The sequence below is a fragment of the Saccopteryx leptura genome, chromosome 2 (genome assembly GCF_036850995.1).
Source record: "Saccopteryx leptura isolate mSacLep1 chromosome 2, mSacLep1_pri_phased_curated, whole genome shotgun sequence".
Classification (NCBI taxonomy): Eukaryota; Metazoa; Chordata; class Mammalia; order Chiroptera; family Emballonuridae; genus Saccopteryx; species Saccopteryx leptura.
The window spans coordinates 251,984,602-252,005,890 of NC_089504.1; the positions used below are offsets into that span (position 1 = coordinate 251,984,602).

The 21,289-nt window shown below is 50.6% G+C and overlaps 4 protein-coding genes across 14 annotated transcripts in view; 3 read left to right on the forward strand and 1 right to left on the reverse strand.

The window, feature by feature from the left end:
• The window catches only part of DEDD (death effector domain containing), a 126,113-nt gene that overhangs the window by 15,997 nt on the left and 88,827 nt on the right, over positions 1–21,289 (reverse strand). The window lies entirely within an intron of this gene.
• UFC1 (ubiquitin-fold modifier conjugating enzyme 1) lies at positions 4,710–10,129 on the forward strand. 2 transcript variants are annotated; one of them, XM_066371337.1, is made up of 6 exons: positions 4,710–5,208; positions 7,661–7,728; positions 7,960–8,023; positions 8,678–8,754; positions 9,390–9,480; positions 9,681–10,129. In XM_066371337.1, exons 1-6 carry the CDS (start codon positions 5,041–5,043, stop codon positions 9,756–9,758), a joined length of 546 nt encoding a protein of 181 aa, XP_066227434.1. In that variant the 5' UTR covers positions 4,710–5,040; the 3' UTR covers positions 9,759–10,129. The 2 variants fall into 2 exon arrangements, with proteins under 2 accessions (XP_066227434.1, XP_066227435.1); XM_066371338.1 differs by having other exon boundaries at positions 4,768–5,163.
• Positions 10,681–16,462, forward strand: USP21 (ubiquitin specific peptidase 21). The gene is made up of 13 exons (XM_066371297.1): positions 10,681–10,859; positions 11,665–12,285; positions 13,030–13,089; positions 13,247–13,367; positions 13,581–13,692; positions 13,873–14,028; positions 14,506–14,570; positions 14,808–14,911; positions 15,094–15,180; positions 15,452–15,530; positions 15,742–15,849; positions 15,947–16,061; positions 16,235–16,462. Exons 2-13 carry the CDS (start codon positions 11,686–11,688, stop codon positions 16,323–16,325), a joined length of 1,698 nt encoding a protein of 565 aa, XP_066227394.1. The 5' UTR covers positions 10,681–10,859; positions 11,665–11,685; the 3' UTR covers positions 16,326–16,462.
• PPOX (protoporphyrinogen oxidase) lies at positions 17,160–21,210 on the forward strand. 10 transcript variants are annotated; one of them, XR_010749397.1, is made up of 13 exons: positions 17,161–17,341; positions 17,509–17,602; positions 17,742–17,876; positions 17,969–18,117; positions 18,296–18,428; positions 18,713–18,857; positions 18,948–19,153; positions 19,972–20,032; positions 20,212–20,330; positions 20,401–20,511; positions 20,605–20,744; positions 20,870–20,912; positions 20,992–21,087. XR_010749397.1 is itself a non-coding variant. In XM_066371303.1 (13 exons), exons 2-13 carry the CDS (start codon positions 17,516–17,518, stop codon positions 21,132–21,134), a joined length of 1,434 nt encoding a protein of 477 aa, XP_066227400.1. In that variant the 5' UTR covers positions 17,161–17,341; positions 17,509–17,515; the 3' UTR covers positions 21,135–21,210. The 10 variants fall into 10 exon arrangements, 9 of the variants coding, with proteins under 9 accessions (XP_066227402.1, XP_066227400.1, XP_066227395.1 ...); XM_066371303.1 differs by having other exon boundaries at positions 17,969–18,069; positions 20,595–20,744; positions 20,992–21,210; XM_066371298.1 differs by having other exon boundaries at positions 17,162–17,341; positions 20,595–20,744; positions 20,992–21,210.

A 21,289-nucleotide genomic window follows, 5' to 3' on the forward strand; every position in this document is an offset into this window, starting at 1 on the left:
TAGAAGCTTGGCACAAAAGGTCAAAACCTTTTCTCAAGTTTCATGGAATCCCAAACCCATGCTGTTCCACCAGAGTGGGTCATGGCAACCAGTCCGTGTTTTTTTGTTGTTGTTTTTTTATTGGTTGATTTTAGTGAGACAGACAGACAGAAACATTAATCTGTACCTGTATATGCCCTGACCTGGGATGAAACCTGCAATCTTGGTGTATCGGGATGTGCTTTAACTAACTAAGCATCAGGCCAGGCCTCATCTAACCCCATTTAGAAGATTGGAGAGGGGAGTCCATACTGAGAACTACCTTCTCTAATAGTATGATGTCTAGTCCACTCATTGTGGCCTATTTGAGATGGGGGTGGGGAAAACAGAGTGCCATCTTTCTTTAACAGGACTTGGAGGATTCAATTCTTTTCCCTGGGACCAAACCTTAAATTTTTTTTTTACAAATTCCAGACATCGGGACAATTGTGTGTTCCTAAGCTAGTCAGTCCATTCTTGGCTGCATCTGTAGGAATGTTTTTAGTTTGAGTTGTAGAGGGGCTAGAAGTTTACTCTTTCAGCATGAAGCCTTGAGATTTAACAGGTGCTGAAGAGATCATGATGCCAGTGAAGCCAGGCAGATTTCCAGAGGTGAAATGGAGTAAATACTAGGACACCTGTGTAGAGATGGGCATTCTTGTGCCCATCACTGAGAAAGACTATTTCAGCCGTGGCCGGATGGCTCAGTTGGTTAGAGCATTGCCCAAAACGCAGAGGTTGCCAGTTCGATCCCCAGTCACAGATGGGATCAGATCAATGTTCCTATCTCTGTCTCTCTCTCCCTCTCCCTCCCTCCCCCTCCTTTCCTCTCTTACGGTAAATCAATCAGTAAATTTTTCTTTTTAAAAAGGAAAATAGGGCCCTGGCCGGTTGGCTCAGCGGTAGAGCGTCGGCCTGGCGTGCGGGGGACCCGGGTTCGATTCCCGGCCAGGGCACATAGGAGAAGCGCCCATTTGCTTCTCCACCACCCCCCCTTCCTCTCTGTCTCTCTCTTCCCCTCCCGCAGCCAAGGCTCCATTGGAGCAAAGATGGCCCGGACGCTGGGGATGGCTCCTTGGCCTCTGCCCCAGGCGCTGGAGTGGCTCTGGACTGGGCAGAGCGGCCCCCCGGAGGGGCAGAGCATCACCCCCTGGTGGGCAGAGCATCGCCCCTGGTGGGCGTGCCAGGTGGATCCCGGTCGGGCGCATGCGGGAGTCTGTCTGACTGTCTCTCCCCGTTTCCAGCTTCAGAAAAATACAAAATAAATAAATAAATAAAAAATAAAAAGGAAAATAGGCCTGACCTGTGGTGGCACAGTGGATAAAGCGTTGACCTGGAAATGCTGAGGTCGCCGGTTCGAAACCCTGGGCTTGCCTGGTCAAGGCACATATGGGAGTTGATGCTTCCTGCTCCTCCCCCTTCTCTCTCTCCTCTCTCTCCCTCTCTGTCTCTCTCTCTTTCCTCTCTAAAAATGAATAAATAAAATAAAATAAAAAAGGAAAATAAAATATTTCCAACACTAAGGGTTTTGGTTAGCCGTAGCTGAACAGCTGTTCAGCCTTGTTTAAACTCTACATCATCTCTACAGTTAAAGCAAAAACTTTGTCTCTTGCTTTCTGTTCTTTTTCTACCCTCTCCTTGTTTCTACTGAAAACTTGAGTTTTCCCTTCCTTTACATTTATCTGTTCCGGTCTCTTCAATCTCTTCATAGGAGCTTGAACTGAGAAAACATCTCTGCAGCTTTCAAAGACTGGTTCCTTCACCTTGATCCTGATTATCATCCTTTTCCTGCTTCTCAACACACTCTATTCCCACAATGATCTCTTCCTTCACTAAACTCTTTAACACCCGTCAGCTACTTTTCATATGCTGCTATTTCCACTATATCTTGTGAAATTGTTCTCAAGTCATTTATTCTCAGTGATTGGAAAGCCCATTTTCTGTATTTAGAGAAATCTGGCCCTAACCAGTTGGCTCAGTGGTGGAGCATTGCCCCAGGGTATGGATGTCCTGGGTTTGATTCTGGGTCAGAGCACACAGAAGCGCCCATCTGCTTCTCCATCCCTACCCCTCTTGTTTCTCTCTCTTTCTTGCCCTCTCTTCTCCTCTCCTGCAGCCATGGCTCAGTTGGAGCTAGTTGGCCCCAGGCTCTGAGGATGGCTCCATGGCCTCCCCCTCAGGCGCTAAAAAATGGCTTGGCAGGAAGGGAGCAAGGGCCCCAGATGGGCAGAGCATTGCCCCCTAGTGGGCTTGCCTGGTGGATCCCAGTCAGGGCACAGCAGGAGTCTGTCTCTGCCTGCTCTCCTCTCACTAAATTAAAAAAAAAAAAAAAAAATCTACCATCTTGCAAAGATTAAGTAGGAGTGTCCTAGGCTGAGAAGACACCTGCAAAAAGATCAGCAGGCGAAGATCTGACACCTTGGAAGATTGAATCACTGTGATGAACCACTGTAGGCATATGAGGATGACTCCATTTTTTCATTGCTCATAAATCACTCTTTAATAACTGTTCTATAATGTTAACCTTTTAGTTTCAAGAATTCCATCTAAAATTTCCATCTTTGAAAATGTGAACATTGCAATATTGTGAATTGCTCAGATTACCTACAGAGGACATAATTTCATTTGCAAAATACTTCTGATTTCTAGAACACCCTAGGTCCAGGCCCTGAACTCATTTAAAATGCTAAGAATACTGTTACTATTTTATTTAATTAACTTATAAATAAATATAAATTTTCTAACTTCTCACATTACCTCATTTCTTCAAGTTTTCTTCCAAGCTTTAGCTAATTATACACATTTTAGTATAGCTAAAATAATGTAATCATCATTATTGTATGATAGCTTATTTACCTAAATAATTCATAAGGATCAACTTTAAAATTATTACGGTCCTGGACAGGTAGCTCAGTTGGTTAGAGCATCGTCCTGATACACCAAGGTTACAGGTTCAATATCTGGACACATATGATTCAACCAACAAATGCATGAATAAGTAGAACAAAAAATTGATGTTTCATTCTCTGAGTAAAATTTTAAGTGATAATTTGATACATTTCTGATGATTTTATTTGTTGTGATGATTTAATATACATATATTGTAGCATGATTATGAAATCAACACATTCATCACCTCACATAATTAACTTTTTTTATGGTGAGAATGAATGCTTAACATCTTTTTTTTTTTTTACAGGGACACAGAGAGAGGGATAGAGAGGGACAGACAGACAGGAACGCAGAGAGATGAGAAGCATTAATCAGTATTTTTTTTGTTGTTTTTGGGGTTTTTTTTGCATTTTTCTGAAGCGGGAAACGGGGAGAGACAGACAGACTCCCGCATGTGCCCGATCCACCCGGCATGCCCACCAGGGGGCGATGCTCTGCCCCTCTGGGGCGTCACTCCGCCGCAACCAGAGCCACCCTAGCGCCTGGGGCAGAGGCCAGGGAGTCATCCCCAGCGCCCGGGCCATCCTTGCTCCAATGGAGCCTTGGCTGCGGGAGGGGAAGAGAGAGACAGAGAGGAAGGAGGGGAGGGGGGTGGAGAAGCAAATGGGCGCATCTCCTATGTGCCCTGGCCGGGAATCGAACCCGGGTCCCCCGCATGCCAGGCCGACGCTCTACCGCTGAGCCAACTGGCCAGGGCCTCAATCATCAGTTTTTCATTGTGACACCTTAGATGTTCATTGATTGCTTTCTCATATGTGCCTTGACCACGGGCCTTCAGCAGACCGAATAACCCCTTGCTTGAGCCAGCGACCTTGGGTCCAAGCTGGTGAGCTTAACAACTTTCAGGTATATAATAAACTTTCACCATGCTTTATATCCTCAGAATTTATTCTTATAACTGAAAGTTTGTATCCTTTGACTTACATATCACCATTTCCCCCTCCCCGCCTTGAAAGTCTAGACAAATTGCAAAGCCTCATTCCAAATCTCTGCATTCTATACCACACCATAGTGCCTACACACAAAAGGGAATAAATCTTTATTTCCTCTGGAGAGAGAGCTCCAGGAAGATACTAAAAAAGCTTTGTCTTACCCTTATCTAATGTCCAATATTTTAAAGAAAAAGCATTTGGAAAAATTCCAAAATCACTTCATGATTAAAACTCAACATTAGAATTAGAAGGGAATTTCCTAAACTAAATAAGAGGGGGAAAAAAAGACTTCCTTGCCTGACCAGGCGGTGGCGCAGTGGGCGGACTGGGATGCGGAAGACTCAGGTTCGAGACCCGGAGGTCGCCAGCTTGAGCGTGGGCTCATCTGGTTTGAACAAAAATTCACCAGCTTGGACCCAAGGCCCCTTGTTCAAGCAAGGGGTTACTCGGTCTGCTGAAGGCCCACGGTCAAGGCACATATGAGAAGGCAATCAGTGAACAACTAAGGTGTCGCAATGCGCAACGAAAAACTAATGATTGATGCTTCTCATCTCTCCGTTCCTGTCTGTCTATCCCTCACTCTGACTCTCTGACTGTAAAAAAAAAAAAAATTAAATTACTTTTTAAAAAAAATTCCCTAATTCGACTGTTAATTCTTCGGGCGAGACCGCATACTATACTTTTGAGTCCGCAAGGTTTGCAATTAAATACTATGAGTTTCAATACCCTCCTCTTAGATGACTGCATTGCCCTGCACCCTCAGGCCCATTACTTGGCATCCAAGGAAACTGTTCCACGCGGAAACACGCGAATCGCGTGTTTGGGAGGTGTCCGGAAGCGTGTTCTGAGATTACTTCTCCGAGCATGAGCGGAAGTCACGCCTTGAGCGGTCAGCAGGTTGGTTTCTTTTACTGAAAGTTGCCACTTCCAGGACAGAACAGTGCGTTTCCATTCTGTTCTTACCGTCGTAGGTACGAGCAGGTGACAAACTTGTCTTCGCTACTAGAAAGTAAAGATCCCATTCAAGGAAGTCTCAAAGCAGCCCCACTCCCCATCTTCCCGTAGTAAAGATGGCGGTGCCCTGAGTGTAAACGACAGATAAAATCACTTCCGCGTTTGCCCTGCGCCCTCGACTAAGATGGCGGACGAGGCTACCCGGCGTGTCGTGTCTGAGATCCCAGTGCTGAAGACTAACGCCGGACCTCGAGATCGGGAGCTGTGGGTACAGCGACTCAAGGAGGAGTATCAGTCTCTTATTCGGGTCAGTTATGCTACTGCGGCCGGCATCGTCGCAAAAACGTTGCAGGTAGTCATGTGCGCATAGGAATAGGCTCCGTGTGGAGGCCACTTCCGGTTTTAAAGTTTAACTCCCAAATTCATAGAAACTGTAGAAATGCAGGGTTGGGGAAATTGCGGGGCAGGGATGGTGGGAAGCAGGTAGAAAAGACACGCGTTGGAAGCCACAGTTGGACCAGACTTTCTGGCTGAAAGCAGCACTTACCTTAGGGATACGCCTGCGGGAAGGTGACGTGTCCGTCTAGCTCCAGATGCTTGCTCTCCTGGATGTGGGCAGGCGGTCCAAGCCCCGATCCGCATCTCTCTGCCGCCTCCTTCACTGCTGAGGGAGAAACACGTTAGGCTGAAAATTCAAGGAGGTTGTAGTTGCAGAATCGCGGAGCTGAGCTCACCGGCAGGAACGAGCCATGCTCTCACTTAATCTCTCTTCTCTGTAAAAAAGTTTGAGTGGTTAGTCAGCGGTCTGTTTCCTGTGCGTGCATTCATTCACTCAAAAAACAAAAAAAACCTTTCTTGTACATCTACCTACGAAGGGGTTCCAAAGCCTAATAATGTGGAGCCTACTGAGGTACACAGAAACAAGTCATTAAAACACGTTAAGTGGAGAGCGGGAGATCGGAGAGGGAAGCTGATAAACTCCTTGCGTGTTTTGAGGCAGGTGAGATACCTAATCCAGTTTGGGTCTGGTTAGGGAAGGCTTTCTGGGAAGAGGCAGTGCTTGAACATAAGTTAGTGGGATAAAACATGAAGGTAAGAGGACATTCACGGCAAAAGGATAGATGCTAGAAATGCCATGATATATACGACGAAACAACTCGTTCATTGTTGCTACAGCATAAAATGTGTCGTGGGGAATGGTGGGCAAGGGTTGAGAGTCAGGTTTAAACATTCAAATTTTATCTTGGAAGCTTTGGGATACCTTTAAAAGGTTTTAACTAAGGAATAATCTGGTCAGATTTGGGATTAGGTAAATCACAGTGGCAATAGAGAGGAAAATAGAATTGACAGGGAGAAAATTGAAGGTAGGAGACAGTTAGGCTGCCATTAGCCGGGAAAAAGGAGGGTGATGATCCAATCTCTGCAGTTAGTTATAGTGAGACTAGAAAAGACAAGTAGATTGAAAGAATATTCAGAAAGTAAAATCAGCAGGACATTGTGAAAGGTTAATGGACTAGCAGTGGTAGTCAACTTGGTCCCTACTGCCCACTAGTGGGCGTTCCAGCTTTCATGGTGGGCGGTAGCGGAGCAACCAAAGTATAAATAAAAAGATAGATTTAACTATAGTAAGTTGTTTTATAAAGGTTTATTCTGACAAATTTAGCAAAAATCTGACATAAAGTACTTGGTTAGTAATTATTATTATATGCTTTAACTTGCTCTAACTCTGCTTTTTAAATTTTATAAAGTAAAGTTACTTCATAAATCACCACTACTGTGGAACCAGTGGGCGGTTAGAAAATCTTACTACTAACAGAAATACAAAAGTGGGCGGTAGGTATAAAAAGGTTGACTACTCCTGGTAGAGTAAAGGAGAGAGAGAGTCGAGAATGATTCCCAGGTTTCTGGCCTGGGTGACTGAATGAATGTGCATGCTAATGCCTGGCTGAGATTGATGCAGTGGGGAAACAGGTCTGAGAGTACAGAGGGAAATGCTGAGTTTGAGGTAGCTGTGAAACAAAAATAGAAATTTCAGTATATTGTTGGATACTGGGGTCTGAAGCCCTGAGACAATGTCTGGATTAAAGATAAAGATTCTGCTAACTGGTGATGGCGCAGTGGATAGAGCACTGACCTGGGCTTTGAAATCTCGAGGTCGCTGGCTTGAGTGGAGGCTCATCCAGCTTGAGCATGGGGTTGCTGGCTCTAGTGTGGAATCATCAACCTGATCCCATGGTCGCTGGCCTGAATCCCAAGGTCACTGGCTTGAGCCCAAGGTTGCTGGCCTGAGCAAGGGGTCATTGGCTTGGCTAGAGCTCCTCGGTCAAGGCATGTATGAGAAGCAATCAGTGAACAACCAGAGTGCTGCAACTACGAGTTGATGCTTCTCGTCTCTCTCCCCGCCTGTCTCTCTTTCTCTCTTTCTCTCTAAAAAATAAATAAATAAATAAATAAAATTGGAAGCCATCAACATGTGGGTACAAGTCAAAAAATCAGGACTATATGAAGTCTACCAGGGAGAGAGTACATAGAATGAGTTCTGGGTTGAAGGCTGTCACTGTCAGAAGTGAAGAGAGAACACAGGCAATATCAAGTTTTTTGTGCTAAATTGAGTGTAACCCAAGCATTTTATCTCTGCTCTGGGCAGTATCCTGATTACCAATGTAACTTTGTCTTCAGTTTTGTTTATGTCAGAAAAGTTGGGTAAACATACTAAGAATGTAATCACATACTTTTATTCTAAGGGAATGGGGACTGACTTTGGCTCCAACTTCCCCCTCAAAGACCTAATTCTCTGCTTTTAGTATGTGGAGAACAACAAGAATGCAGACACTGATTGGTTTCGACTGGAGTCCAACAAGGAAGGGACTCGGTAGGCAGACCCTCTTGGGGGGTATTGGGGTGGGAATCTTACAAGGCTTTATGTAACATTTTAGTGTCTCAAAGAGCATTGCCAGTCCTTCTCTGCTTTATATGGGCTGTGTCCACTCTCATAGTTCCAGATTTTCCCAGAGTCCCCCAGGCTGGTCACCTAAGCCAAGAAAATGTCATTAGAGTATGAGAAAAATGATCAAATTGGGCTGAGGTTTGGTCTTTGTTATAGGTGGTTTGGAAAATGCTGGTACATCCACGATCTTCTCAAATATGAGTTTGACATCGAGTTTGACGTAAGTATGATGAAATGGGAAATAAGGAGATAAGTAGAAAGGGAGGGATTATGTGATTAACAAGGTAACATTTCTTAAAAGGACCAAAGAAAACATTTTCAATGGGAGTGAAGAGCTGAGGTGTGAAGCAGGTACAGTTACAAATCTCTAAATCCAGAGTCCTGTTTTGCACGTGCTGCTTCAGGAATTTGCCAAACATTTCCATTCAACCAAGAAATGTGTGTCTGATTATATTAGTTCCTTTCTATCCTGATTCTCTTTTATTAAAGTTTTTTTTGTTTGTTTGTTTGTTTTTTGTATTTTTCCGAAGCTGAAAACGGGGAGACAGACTCCCGCATGCGCCTGACCGGGATCTACCTGGCATGCCCACCAGGGAGCGATGCTCTGCCGCAATCAGGGCTATTCTAGCGCCTGAGGCAGAGGCCACAGAGCCATCCTCAGCGCCTGGGCAAACTTTGCTCCAGTGGAGCCTTGGCTGCAGGAAGGGAAGAGACAGAGAGGAAGGAGAGGGGGAGGGGTGGAGAAGCAGATGGGCGCTTCTCCTGTGTGCCCTGGCCGGGAATCGAACCCAGGACTCCTGCACGCCAGGCTGACGCTCTACCACTGAGCCAACCGGCCAGGGCCTCTTTTATTAAAGTTTTATAATTCCTCCAGATTCCTATCACATATCCTGCTACTGCTCCAGAAATTGCAGTCCCTGAACTAGATGGAAAAACAGCCAAGATGTACAGGTAAGGACTAAGTAGAAGATAGGAAAGAGTCAAAGAAGGGTTTAGCACCCTGGCCGGGTAGCTTGGCTGGTTAGAGCATCATTCCAATATGCCAAGGTTGTGGGTTTGATCCCTGGTTGGGGCACATACAGGAACAGATTGATGTTTCTGTCTCTATCGCTCCCTTCCTTCCTCTCTCTAAAGTCAAATAAATTTAGCCTGACCTGTGGTGGCACAGTGGATAAAGCATTGACCTAGAGTGCTGAGGTCACCAGTTCCAAACCGTGGACTTGCCTGGTCAAAGCACATATGGGAGTTGATGCTTCCTGCTCCTCCCCCCCTTCTCTCTCTCTCTCTCTTTTTTTCTCCCTCTCTCTCCCCCTCCTCTAAAAGTGTGTAAAATCTAAAAAAATTAACTAATTAATTTAAATGGGGGGGGGGGGCATGGGGAAGAACTGTAGGAGGCAAGAATTTTCCCAGAGTCTGGTGGCCCAGAGGGACTCCAGGCCTCCCTCTCCCAAGCCTAGGCAAAGTACTTAACTGACCTTGTTCTCAAGTTGGATCACTAGTACTATAGTTTTGTGCTTCTAAGAGGCTGCTATGTTTTATGGTAAACTTGCATTTCAACACCTTCTTCCCTCTTGTCACTCTTATAGGGGTGGTAAAATATGTCTGACCGATCACTTTAAGCCTTTGTGGGCCAGGAATGTTCCCAAGTTTGGACTAGCTCACCTCATGGCTCTGGGGGTAAGTTTGGGGTATTTTGTATCTAAGGGAAGAACAGGGTTAGGCCCTAAGCAGTATAAGAGAAGTAACTGAGAATAAACCAGGAATAACAGTTTTTCCCTTGGGTGTGTCCCCTAGAATCTCTAGGAAGGAGCTTCTGATGGAACAAGACATATTTGCCTATGCGGTAGTAATCTCACAGGGTCTCCCTTGTATTGCAGCTGGGTCCTTGGCTGGCAGTGGAAATCCCTGATCTGATTCAAAAAGGCATTATTCAACATAAAGAGAAATGCAACTGAAGGATCAAGCCACTGAGGCTGGACAGAGGGACTTTTGATAAGCTGCATTCCTGTTTTCCTGTGTATTCCTTCCTCATCTAACAGCTTCCCTCATACTCCTTCACCCACAATTGTTACTAAGTAGCTGCAGCAGGCATTGCTGGGAGAAAAAAAGAAACAAACAAACAAAAAAAACACCCAGTAATGCTACTGAATTTCTAAGGCTACATAAACAGCAAGGGGAAAACCTGGGGCTTTGGAAAACCAAGAGCCCATTCATGATATCCCTTCTCCAGGTGGAACAATGTGAGATCCTAGGGGTAACGGAAAGTGGGTACATAGTCTTTGTGGTTTCTGGAGATAACTCATCAATAAAAGCTGCTTCCTCTGGTGGCCTGTGGTTCTCATTGGTGGCTGTTAACAGTGGGTGAGCAGGCCAAGACACGTACAATTGCATTCGTTTGGGAGGGAGACGGAAATGGAAGATGCTCTAGTCAGGAGCTGGGAAATGAATGGAAAAGGCTTGACTGCAGTCCCTGCTTCTGAAATCTTCCTCTCTCTTTTCGCGGGGTGCCTAGGGCTTTGGCCTGCGGGGCCCACGTTCCCCACCCTGCAGGGATTTTCCCATCTTTACTGCTAAACCCACTCCCTGCACATCCCTGGTAAAGGATCTGTACTGCAAGCCTGGGGACCACGCTCCAGTTGTTAGATCCACATCTTTGTGGGCGACAGAATGAGTTAGTGGACCCTATACTCAGGGACTTGATTTGCAGTAGCGGTGTAAAAACAGTTCTGGGAAGCGCTGGCAACTGGCGGTCCTAAAGTTGGCTGCGTTTCCATGGTGTCGGCTGGGTAGCGGAGGGGGCTCGCGCAAGCGCCCAGGAAGCGGGCGCTGTGTTCCGAGCGCAGCTGCGCAGGCGTCGTCAAAGACGCTGAAGCCGGCGGTCGGTAGCGGGCGGGACCAACAAAGATGGCGGCGGCCCCGGCGACGGGAGCGACCTGGGCGATAGCTGCGGCTGAAGCTGCGGCCGGGCCGGCGGGGGTGCTGCCAGGGGGCAGTGGGGGGCGGCCCTGAGCTGGGGCCCGGCCCCGGCTGGGCTCCCCCGTCGCTCACCTGGGCAGGTACGGGCCGCGGCGCTCCGGCGGTGGGCGAGGGGGGGGGTGCTGACCCGGACCGGGAGGACGCCCTCCACAAAGGCGGGGGGCTCAGGGGCCCGGAGGGCCTGGGAGAACTGGGCTGAAGGGACCGCGTCCGTGGATTGCGGGGAATATACAGCGCTGGACTCCGTAGCCAATCAGCGGCCTCGGCCTTTATGCCCTCGAGGGGGGCGGACCCGCTGAAGCCCTGCCGCGGTGCAAGAGGTGCAGAGATCGGGGGTCAGGAGTGTCCGCCCGCCCTCCCGCAAGGATCCCTGCGCCCGGGCACCACGTTGGCGCTCAAGGGTGGGGGAGGGAGTCGCAAGTCACCCCCTGAGCCGGCTTTATTGGCAGCTCGGAGGGGCAGAGGTTGGGGGACGGACGCTGTCTTCTGGGCTGTTGTCCTCGCATCCACACCCCCCATTGAACAGGGTTAAGGGATTCGGGCACATTCCACTTGACTAGCCAGGTGTGGGGGCCCTTGTCACGAGCGTTTAGATGGTAAAGACGACTGAGATAGGGACTATCCATTGGCTTCTCAGTAAAGCTGTTTTCTGCAGGAAGGTGGTTAGGAATATATTATAATCAACGCAGTGGACAGATATCATTAATTTATTTACTCAATGAATGCTAATTCTTTTGTGTCTAACATCATGCTAGGTAGGTACTGCGGATACAATGGCTGAAATGATAGACATGGTTCCTGCCCTCAGTGCATGTAGGAACTAATATGTTAGCTTGGGTTCTCCTATCCGTTCATACTCATGCTGACGCTCTCTTTCTCTGCCAGGTCCAGCCTGTGGTATCCACAATGCCCCAGGCGGCTGAGCACCGCCTGGGTCGGACCCGAGAGCCACCTGTTAATGTCCAGTCCCGAGTGGGATCCAAACTAGCATTTGCCCCTCGGGCCCGCAGCAAGGAGCGCCGAAACCCAGCCCCTGCGTCGAACCCCATGTTACGACCTCTACCTCCCAGGCCTGGTCCACCTGAGGAACGGCTCAAGAAACTGGAGCTGGGACGGGCGCGGACCTCAGGCCCTCGTCTCAGAGGCCCTCTGCGGGCAGATCATGGAGTTCCCCTGCCTGGCTCACCACCCCCAGCTGTGGCTCTGCCTCTGCCGTCCAGGACCAACCTAGTCCGTTCCAAGTCTGTGAGCAGTGGCGACTTGCGTCCAATGGGGATTGCCTTAGGAGGGCACCGAGGCGCTGGAGAGCTCGGGGCTGCACTGAGCCGCTTGGCACTCAGGCCTGAGCCACCCACTTTGAGACGAAGCACTTCTCTCCGCCGCCTCGGGGGCTTTCCTGGGCCCCCTACCTTGCTCAGCATACGGATGGAGCCTCCTACTTCCCATGGCACCTTCCATGTGATATCTGCCCGGCCCTCTGAGCCTTTCTATTCTGATGACAAGATGGTAAGGACTCGACAGCACACGTGGCTTTCCAGCCCCACCTTCCTCCAGCTCTTTGGCCAACATGACTTTCCTTCCCCCCTTTTCCCAAGTTCCTTTCTTAGCCCCTCATTTGAATTCTTTTCTCCGTTACTTTAAGTACTCTTTCGGGGTTGTCTTGTCACTCCCCAGTGTGGTGTGCCACTTCAGTCCCCAAGGAATTAACCCAGTCATTTGAAATTCTCCTTTGGATCCCCCAGGCCTTCCCTTCCCTTGCCACACCTGCTCCCCTAGGCCACTGCCTAGGCCTGATTAATCTCTGGAGCTGAAGAAGGGCAGGCTCAGAAAATCTGAGCTAGTGTGGGTGCCCATTTCTCAAGCCAAGTGAGCTAGGCTGACTACATTTGGTGCCATCAGGAGAGGGTGTAGGAAGGGACCACGGGGGCAGGCGGGGGTCTTGCAGGCAGCAAGGTGGGGGTAGGGAGCAGCTGGGCAACCATGCCAGTGCTTGGGGAGTTGCCCCAGGAGCTGCAGCGCCGGCTGGCTGGGCAGAGGAGTAAGTGGGGTGTAGGTGAGACTGTTATGGCTGAGTCCGTGGTACACTCAGCTGTGCTGGGCTTACTACTCATGGCCAGTGAGGTAGGGAGACCCCAATACCCAGTGAGGGGAAAGAGGGTACAGTATGGGTGGGGAAGGCAATGGACAGCATGCTGTTGAAAGATTAAAGTGGATATATGGGAACCTGCTGACTGCTCTCTGACCTTCCAGGCTCATCATACGCTGCTTCTGGGTTCTGGTCATGTTGGCCTCCGAAATCTGGGAAACACGGTGAGAGCCATTCTCCTGTCCTTCCTGTCTAACAGGAATGTGAAATGGTGCTGGGGTGGGAACTGGATGACCTAGGGAAGAAGAGCACTGAAACTCTTCTAAGGCTTCCTGGATGCTGGTCTGGAAAGATAACGGCACTGTCTCTACTGCTCCCCAGTGCTTCCTGAATGCTGTGCTACAGTGTTTGAGCAGCACACGGCCTCTCCGGGATTTCTGTCTGCGAAGGGACTTCCGGCAAGAGGTGCCTGGAGGGGGCCGAGCCCAGGAGCTCACTGAAGGTGGGGCAACAACTCCTGCCCCCCTTTTCAAGTCCTCTTCTACCCAACCCCTTGCAGGTGCAACTGGCATGGCAGTCCCAGCCCTCAGATCTGGCCGTAGCATCTTTTTCCTGGTGCCTACTTTGTAAAGGTTGTTTTCCACCTCTGAGCCTCCTCTTGCTTGCTTCTCCAGTCACTAACCTTTGTTTCCCTTCCCTGCTCTCACCCCAACAGCCTTTGCAGATGTGATCGGTGCTCTGTGGCACCCTGACTCCTGTGAAGCTGTGAATCCTACTCGATTCCGAGCTGTCTTCCAGAAATATGTTCCTTCCTTCTCCGGATACAGGTGGGAGAGCTGGAGGGTAAGGGATTTCTCTCTGGCCATGTCTGGGGTAGGGCCAAGCAGGGGCCCTGACAGCACTGTTCTGAACCTTGCAATGTTCTTCATCCAGGAAGTGGGGACTGGTGTCTGGCAGGGTATAGTGTCTGTGGACTAGGGGGTCAGTTGCCCACTCTTTGACTGTAGCCAGCAGGATGCCCAGGAATTCCTGAAGCTCCTAATGGAGCGGCTACACCTGGAAGTTAACCGACGAGGCCGCAGGGCTCCGCCAATCCTGGCCAATGGTCCAGCTCCCTCTCCCCCCTGGCGTGGAGGGACACTGCTAGAAGAACCTGACTTAAGGTAAGGTTGCTCTCCCACCCCCACCCCGTAGTTTACCAGCAGCATTCACCTTCACAGACAGAGCTAGTCAAGACTAAGGATGCAGGACCCAGGGAAATGCATAGCCTAGAAAACGGGTAGAGAAGCAGTACAGAGTGGGAGGCAGAGAACAGGTGGACAGACGGCAGTGCTAGGGATGTCACCGTGTTGAGGGAGGAGGGGACAATAAATTTGCAACAAGGTACATAAAGGGTTTTGAAGCCCAGTGGAGGAAGGTAGCATGTTCTTCCCTTGTCTACATTCCTTTCTTTCCCTCTCACCTTGGCTTTCCCCAGAAAGTCCTCTGAAGCATTACTCCTTTGACTCTTCCTTGAAATTTAGACAAGGAGCTGAGGTATGGGTGGGGTACAGGGCTCTGTGGATCATTTTAGTGGTATTTGGGTGCCCAGAGTTCCTGCTGTCTCATGGGTGCTCCCCATTTCCCTTCATCTTTGATAGTGACGATGACCGGGCCAACCTAATGTGGAAGCGTTACCTGGAACGAGAGGACAGCAAGATTGTGGGTATGGAACAGGGCACAGCAATGGAGAAAATCAGCAGGGGTGGGGGGTACAGGCTTGGGAGAAATAATACTATCAGAGGATGTGGGAACAAGCTGGGTGATGAAAAGGTGTGAGGGGCTTGTTAGTAGTATTGGTGGTCAGGAAGGGAGGTCAGGCAAAGGAGTGAGAAGAGAGGGAATCTGAGCAAGCATCTCAGCATCACACACTGACTTCCTCCTGCCCTTTACTTCTATCTAGATCTGTTTGTGGGCCAGCTGAAAAGTTGTCTGAAGTGCCAGGCCTGTGGGTATCGCTCCACGACCTTCGAGGTTTTTTGTGACCTGTCCCTGCCCATCCCCAAGGTGGGATTCCAGAGGATTCCAGGGGTGGATGGTACATGGGTTTGCAGACCCAACTCTACCCAAACCCAGTGTGGGAGGGAACCCTTTGGGTCTCTGGAGCAGAACTGAATCATGGACTGATTGAGAAGAATTGGACAAGGACACAAAGAACATGCTGACCCTTCATTCCTGTTTCCCTTCAGAAAGGATTTGCTGGGGGCAAGGTGTCTCTGCGGGACTGTTTCAACCTTTTCACCAAGGAAGAAGAGCTAGAATCGGAAAATGCCCCAGTACGTGGGGTTCAAATGGGGTATAGTAAGGGTGGGGGTTGTGGGGGCTCTATATGGGTACAGGGGGTTATGTAATATGTACTATGGGGAATATTTACGTATCTGGGTTTGTTGGAGTCTCAGGTAAGTCATAGTACTAGTAGGACAAAGGGGGCTGAGAGGACACAGAAGTAATGGGGCATGTGGTAAAAATTTGTATGTGCCCATGGTGTCGGAAAAGCCATTCCAGGTGAGGAGCACAGTAACCTAACATTATTTGACATTTACTCAGGTTTGTGACCGGTGTCGGCAGAAAACACGAAGTACCAAAAAGTTGACAGTACAAAGATTCCCCCGAATCCTCGTGCTCCGTATCCTAATCTTCAGATTCTATTTCTTCCATCTGTTCTTTTTCTTTCTGCATGTTTGCAGAGGCTGGATATTTGGGAATTGAATTTTCCTTAGGAAAACTCCACCTTTCTCTACTGTCTGCGTTCGGGGAGGGGAGTGGACAGCGTTCAGGACCTCAGTCCCCCTCTGAGGCCCTCTGCCTCTTCCAAATGCTCCTTAACCAAGGCTTAGATCTTAATCGATTTTCTGCCTCCCGAGGCTCCATCAAGAAAAGTTCCGTAGGTGTAGACTTCCCGCTGCAGCGACTGAGCCTAGGGGACTTTGCCAGTGACAAAGCCGGTGAGTCTGGCAGGAAGGTCCTAGGAACATCATGAAGGGGAGGAAGAGTGGGAAAGGGTACAGCTTGACTAGAACTTGATGGTCTCTAACTTTGCAGGAAGCCCCATCTATCAGCTGTATGCCCTTTGCAACCACTCGGGCAGTGTCCACTATGGCCACTACACAGCCCTGTGCCGGTGCCAGACTGGTTGGCATGTCTACAATGACTCTCGGTGAGAACAGCTGACTCAACTCCTGTCCAGTTCCCTAACATAAAGCCCCAGGAGGGCAGGGTACCCAGTGAGGTGGGGTCTCCTGGTCTCTTCCTCGATACTGTGAGGTTGACCTTGTGGCAAGAAGGAATGTACTGGAATGACCACATCCTTCCCATCTCCCTTCTTCCCAGTGTCTCCCCTGTCAGTGAAAACCAGGTGGCATCCAGTGAAGGCTACGTGCTGTTTTACCAACTGACGCAGGAGCCGCCCCGGTGCCTGTGACACCCCATTTAACCCTGGCACCTGTGAAACCCTTTCAACACCCTTAAGCCCCAGGCTCCCCATTTACCTCAGAGACGTCTATTTTTGTGTCTTTTTAATCAGGGAGGGGGGGGAGGGGGTGGTTGTAGCTCCCATTATTTTTTTTATTAAAAAGTACTCTTCCACCTGGAGATCCTCTTGTCTCCCAGCCCTATGTACAGAAGTCCCTAGGCCCTGCCCGTGTACAGCCCCCGAACTCTAAACTCACTTTTTGTGAATAAATTTATTAAGAAAAACTGATGTCCTTGTCTATACTTGTGCCTGGGGGGTGGGCCGAACTGGAGTCCCCATGACGCGCTGGGAGGAAGGAGGAAAGGCAAATTTGAGACTCGTGCGGGCGAAGGGGGCTGCCCCTCGAGGGCCAGGCACGCCAGCACCCCTGGTGACAAACACTGGGTGCGTTGCCCGGCGGCCCTCGCTCCCGCAGGCCCACACTGTTGCTAACATCAGGAGCTGTTTATGAAGCCGCGTCCCCACGGGCCACTTCCGTGTCCCCAGCCACGCTCCCTACAGCTCAGGCGCGCGGGCCGTCCCCCGGGCCTCTCACCTGGCTGGGCCTGAAGCCAGTGTGGGCAGTGCCGCCCCGGACACAGCTCCGCCACCCCAGCCGGGGACGCAGCACCTGACAGTGCCACTCGCTGCACGCGGGAACCCGCCTCTCTCCGCCTGCGCGGCCTTCTCGGGGTTTTCATTGGCGAGCGTAATCGGGGCGTCCGCGGCACACCAATCAAGAGCGGAGGCTGCTGCGCCGGCGCGAGCTCTGAGAGTCCGGCGGACGGAGCGCCGGAGGGGCCATAAAGGCTGGAGGCGGAGCGCGGGCTGCGGCATGGGGGCAGCTCCAGTTGAGTGTCGCGCCGGGTGCGCCCAGCGCCGCGCGCTGAGATAGCACGGGTGTGGCCATATCTTCCCGTGGAACGCGAGCGGGAAGGCTGTGGACCTGCACCTGCACCTCTTACTTTCTCTCGTCCGTCTCGTGGGTGAGACCTGAGCCCGGGGTGGGGACCTCGCGCTTCCATCACTGCGTCCGCGGGCTCTGCCCTAGTTTCCTGGAGAGCAGCAAATGGCCGGGGCTGGAACGCGGATCCAGCGGGCTCTGCATAGAGGGTGCCCGGGTCAGCCTGTCCGCGCCGCCCCTCTCTCGTAGGCTCCCAATGGGCCGGACCGTGGTCGTGCTGGGCGGAGGCATCAGCGGCTTGGCCGCCAGTTACCACCTGAGCAGGGCCTCTAATCCTCCCAAGGTGAGTGCCACGTGCCGGAGGGAGTCTCCTTTATATTCTGATCTCATTGCCAGCCAAAGGGAGTGCGCCGCCCCCACTTCTCCAGACCCTTCACCTCGGGGCCGGAGGCCGGGCTGCAGTGTCCATCCTCTTGCCCCAGGTGGTCCTGGTGGAGGGCAGCAAGCATCTGGGAGGCTGGATCCGCTCCATTCGAGGGCCCGGTGGTGCTATCTTCGAACTTGGGCCTCGAGGAATTCGGCCGGCAGGCGCGCTGGGAGCCCGGACCCTGCTCTTGGTGAGAGGCTGAGGAACTCCCAGAGAGGTTGGGGTTCGTTAGAGGATGCAGTGCGGGAGGGAAGTATTTTTGGTGGTAAGTTCTTTCCTTAGTTTCTCCTCTTCCCGAGGACATGTGGGGAACAGGTTTCCGAGCTTGGCCTGGACTCAGAAGTGTTACCTGTCCGTGGAGACCATCCAGCTGCCCAGAACAGGTTCCTGTATGTAGGTGGGGTCCTGCATGCCCTTCCCTCTGGCATCAGGTGACACTACCACCTCCTTCCACAGGTCCTTCTACTTTGCCCATTCTCACATCCCTTCCATGTCCTCATCGCCTGGTCTGTCAGTCCCCCCAAGCAACAGGGGCCAAGTAAATGAAAATGAGCTCTGGAGGTAGGGCGGAATCAGAACTCCCTCCTCATGCAGCCTTCCTCCTTGCAGGGGGTTACTCCGCCCTTCACCTCCTTTCTCCAAACCTTTGTTTTGGGCTGGGCTGAGGGAGTTGACCACATCCCGGGGCAAAGACCCTGATGAGACTGTGCACAGTTTTGCTGAGCGCCGCCTTGGACCTGAGGTGACACTGCCCAAAGGCCCCAAACCCTTCCCCCTCTACTCAGCCACAGAACACCGCCACACACATCCACCACCTGGGGCTCTCCTGTCACTTGGGAGTGACCTATTTGTCTCTTCATACCCAGTAGTTAACAAAACTTGGTGTTGGGGGACGAATTCCTTTCCTTCTCATCCTTTCCAATCCAAATCCTACATACCCCACCTCATCTCATTCCTACCAAGCGGGGGTAGTGAAAACCAGTAGAGCTTATTCCTTGGCCTCTCAGTCCCAGTCTCACCCCTAAGGTGGCGTCTCTAGCCATGGACAGTCTCTGCCGTGGAGTGTTTGCAGGCAACAGTCGTGAGCTCAGTGTACGGTCCTGCTTTCCCAGTCTCTTCCAAGCTGAGCAAACCCATCGTTCCATATTACTGGGGCTGCTGCTAGGGGCAGGTGAGGAGAGACATGGTTCCAGGGTCAAGATGTTAAGGACTGCCAGGGTGAGGGACTGGAGGCCAGGAGAGCCCTTTTGATTCTTCTCAGCTTTCTCTACTGCAGGGCGGAGCTCACAGCCAGATTCAGCTCTTCTTCGCCAGGCCCGAGCTGAGCGCTGGAGTCAGTGGTCACTCCGGGGAGGGCTGGAGATGTTGCCCCAGGCTATCAACACCCACCTGACCAGTAGGGGGGTCACTGTTCTCAGAGGCCAGCCAGTCTGTGGGCTCAGTCTCCAGGCTGAAGGATACTGGAAGGTAGGAGAGTGTAATGAACCTCTGTGGTAGAGTTTCCATCTTTGTCTAAATGTTTTAACTAAGCTAGAGCTGGCAGGATTGGAGTTGTTTATTGTTTTCCTGACCTACAGAATATTTAGATAGAGGCCTTAATTGTGATTCTTAGGCTTAATTTGTGGACCTTCCTCTAAGACCCATTTGATCCAAGTCTGTGGGTAGAAGTAGTGTTTATAAGTGGCTGAAAGATCAAGGAAAAACAACCCAGCTTCACTAAACATCAGAGTGGACACACTGGCCTGTCTAGAATAATAGGGAGTGATTTTCTTTTTTTTTTTGGAAGAAAGGAAGCCTAACCTGTGGTGGCTCAGTGGATAAAGCGTAGACCTAGAATGCTTGATGCACCAGTTCAAAACCCCGCGCTTGCCCGGTCAAGGCACATATGCAAAGCAACTAGAAGTCGATATTTCCTGTTCTTCCCCCTCCAACCTTTCTATCTCTTTTTCCTCTCTCTAAAATCAATCAATAAAATCTTTAAAATAAAATAAAATGATATATTTTAAAAAAGCAGAGGAAGGGAGGAAGAAGTACAACTTGTTGCTCTACTTAGTTGTACACCCATTGATTGCTTCTTATATTGCCCTGTCTGGGGATCAAGCTGGTAACCTGGGCTCAATTCGGTGCCCCGGGTCAGCCCTCTATCCACTGTACCACCATTGGCCAGAGTAATATGTGGGTGATTTTTGTGCTAACTACACGGGCTTTCCTGCCACTTGGGTGCCCAGGAAGCTGAGGCGAAATTCTCATTACCTCTGTGTGTCTGAAATGTTGCATCCTTTTAGGTGTCTCTAGGGGACAGCTGCCTGGAGGCTGACCATGTTATTAGTGCTCTCCCAGCTTCAGGTAATGGGGTAGCTACCCTCCTCTTCCCCAGCCCCGGTAAGGCAAACTGTAGGTTTCTGGGCCAGCAGGACCATAGCATGCTCCTGAACTGGTCATCCTGTGGGAGGCTAGTCCCAAGAAGGGTTCAGGAAATTGTGGTGGGAAAGCCTCCTAAACAGGCCTTTGCTGGCTCCCTCCAGTGCTCAGCAAGCTGCTCCCTGCTGAGGCTGCACCTCTGGCCTGTGTCCTGAGTACCATCTCCGCTGTGTCTGTGGCTGTGGTGAACTTGCAGTACCGGGGAGCCCATCTGCCTGTCCAGGTGTGACAAAAAGGGGAGACCAGGGCTCAACTGGAACCCTTCCCTCCTGACTGTCTCCTCCTTTTCTCAGGGCTTTGGACATTTGGTGCCATCCTCAGAGGACCCAGGCGTTTTGGGAATCGTGTATGACTCAGTTGCTTTCCCCGAGCAGGATGGGAGCCCCCCTGGCCTCAGAGTGACTGTGAGAGGAGGGAGCTTTGCTTAGTGGGGGTTTCCAAAGGGCTCCTGTGCCCAGGGTAGGTCAGTGCCGTATTCTCTTGCTAGGTGATGCTAGGAGGTTCCTGGTTACAGACACTGGAGGCCAGGGGCTGTGTCTTATCTCAGGAACTGTTCCAACAACAGGCACAGGAAGCAGCTGCCACACAATTAGGACTAAAGGAGCCACCAAGTCACTGCTTGGTCCATCTACACAGGGTAGGTTGGGATAAGTGCTCCTTGGCTCCCCACTGTAGGCCTTGAGGGTAGGGACTGGTATTTTTGTCATTGTCCACCAAGACCTGTGACATTAATAATAGGTTTTTCCTTTTATCTATCCCCAGAACTGCATCCCCCAGTATACACTAGGCCACTGGAAAAAACTGGGTAAGTTGGGAAAGCAGCTGGGCTGAGGAGAGCCATGGAAGTCAGACCTCCAGCTCTGACATGCCTTTGTCCTTTCCAGAGTCAGCTACCCACTTTCTAGCTGCTCACAGGCTGCCCCTGACTCTGGCTGGAGCCTCCTATCAGGGGGTTGCTGTCAATGATTGTATCGAGAGTGGACGCCAGGCAGCAGCCCAGGCCCTGGGCTCAGAAATTGACAGCTGATCCCCACACCCACCTCTTCCTGCCCCTGCTGGCCGGGAGTCTCTCACCCATGAAAATAAAAGTTACTGGAGTTTGACTTGGTCAGACCTTTATGTCTTGGGCATTGTGGGGAGGGGTGCAGAGAAACGCAAAGGGTACCTGGGATGTAGAAGGCA

What these genes read in the sequence shown, in the direction of transcription:
- UFC1 (XM_066371337.1), top strand. Translation starts at nt 5,041, where the DNA reads ATGGCGGACGAGGCTACCCGGCGTGTCGTGTCTGAGATCCCAGTGCTG. An exon ending in TCGTCGCAAAAACGTTGCAG is followed by an intron (nt 5,209 to 7,660) that starts GTAGTCATGTGC and finishes CTCTGCTTTTAG; the next exon opens with TATGTGGAGAACAACAAGAA. An exon ending in AAAACAGCCAAGATGTACAG is followed by an intron (nt 8,755 to 9,389) that starts GTAAGGACTAAG and finishes TCACTCTTATAG; the next exon opens with GGGTGGTAAAATATGTCTGA.
- USP21 (XM_066371297.1), top strand. Translation starts at nt 11,686, where the DNA reads ATGCCCCAGGCGGCTGAGCACCGCCTGGGTCGGACCCGAGAGCCACCT. An exon ending in CTAGAAGAACCTGACTTAAG is followed by an intron (nt 14,029 to 14,505) that starts GTAAGGTTGCTC and finishes CATCTTTGATAG; the next exon opens with TGACGATGACCGGGCCAACC. An exon ending in CCCCCGAATCCTCGTGCTCC is followed by an intron (nt 15,531 to 15,741) that starts GTATCCTAATCT and finishes ACCAAGGCTTAG; the next exon opens with ATCTTAATCGATTTTCTGCC.
- PPOX (XM_066371298.1), top strand. Translation starts at nt 17,516, where the DNA reads ATGGGCCGGACCGTGGTCGTGCTGGGCGGAGGCATCAGCGGCTTGGCC. An exon ending in AGGCTGAAGGATACTGGAAG is followed by an intron (nt 19,154 to 19,971) that starts GTAGGAGAGTGT and finishes GCATCCTTTTAG; the next exon opens with GTGTCTCTAGGGGACAGCTG. An exon ending in GCTTGGTCCATCTACACAGG is followed by an intron (nt 20,745 to 20,869) that starts GTAGGTTGGGAT and finishes ATCTATCCCCAG; the next exon opens with AACTGCATCCCCCAGTATAC.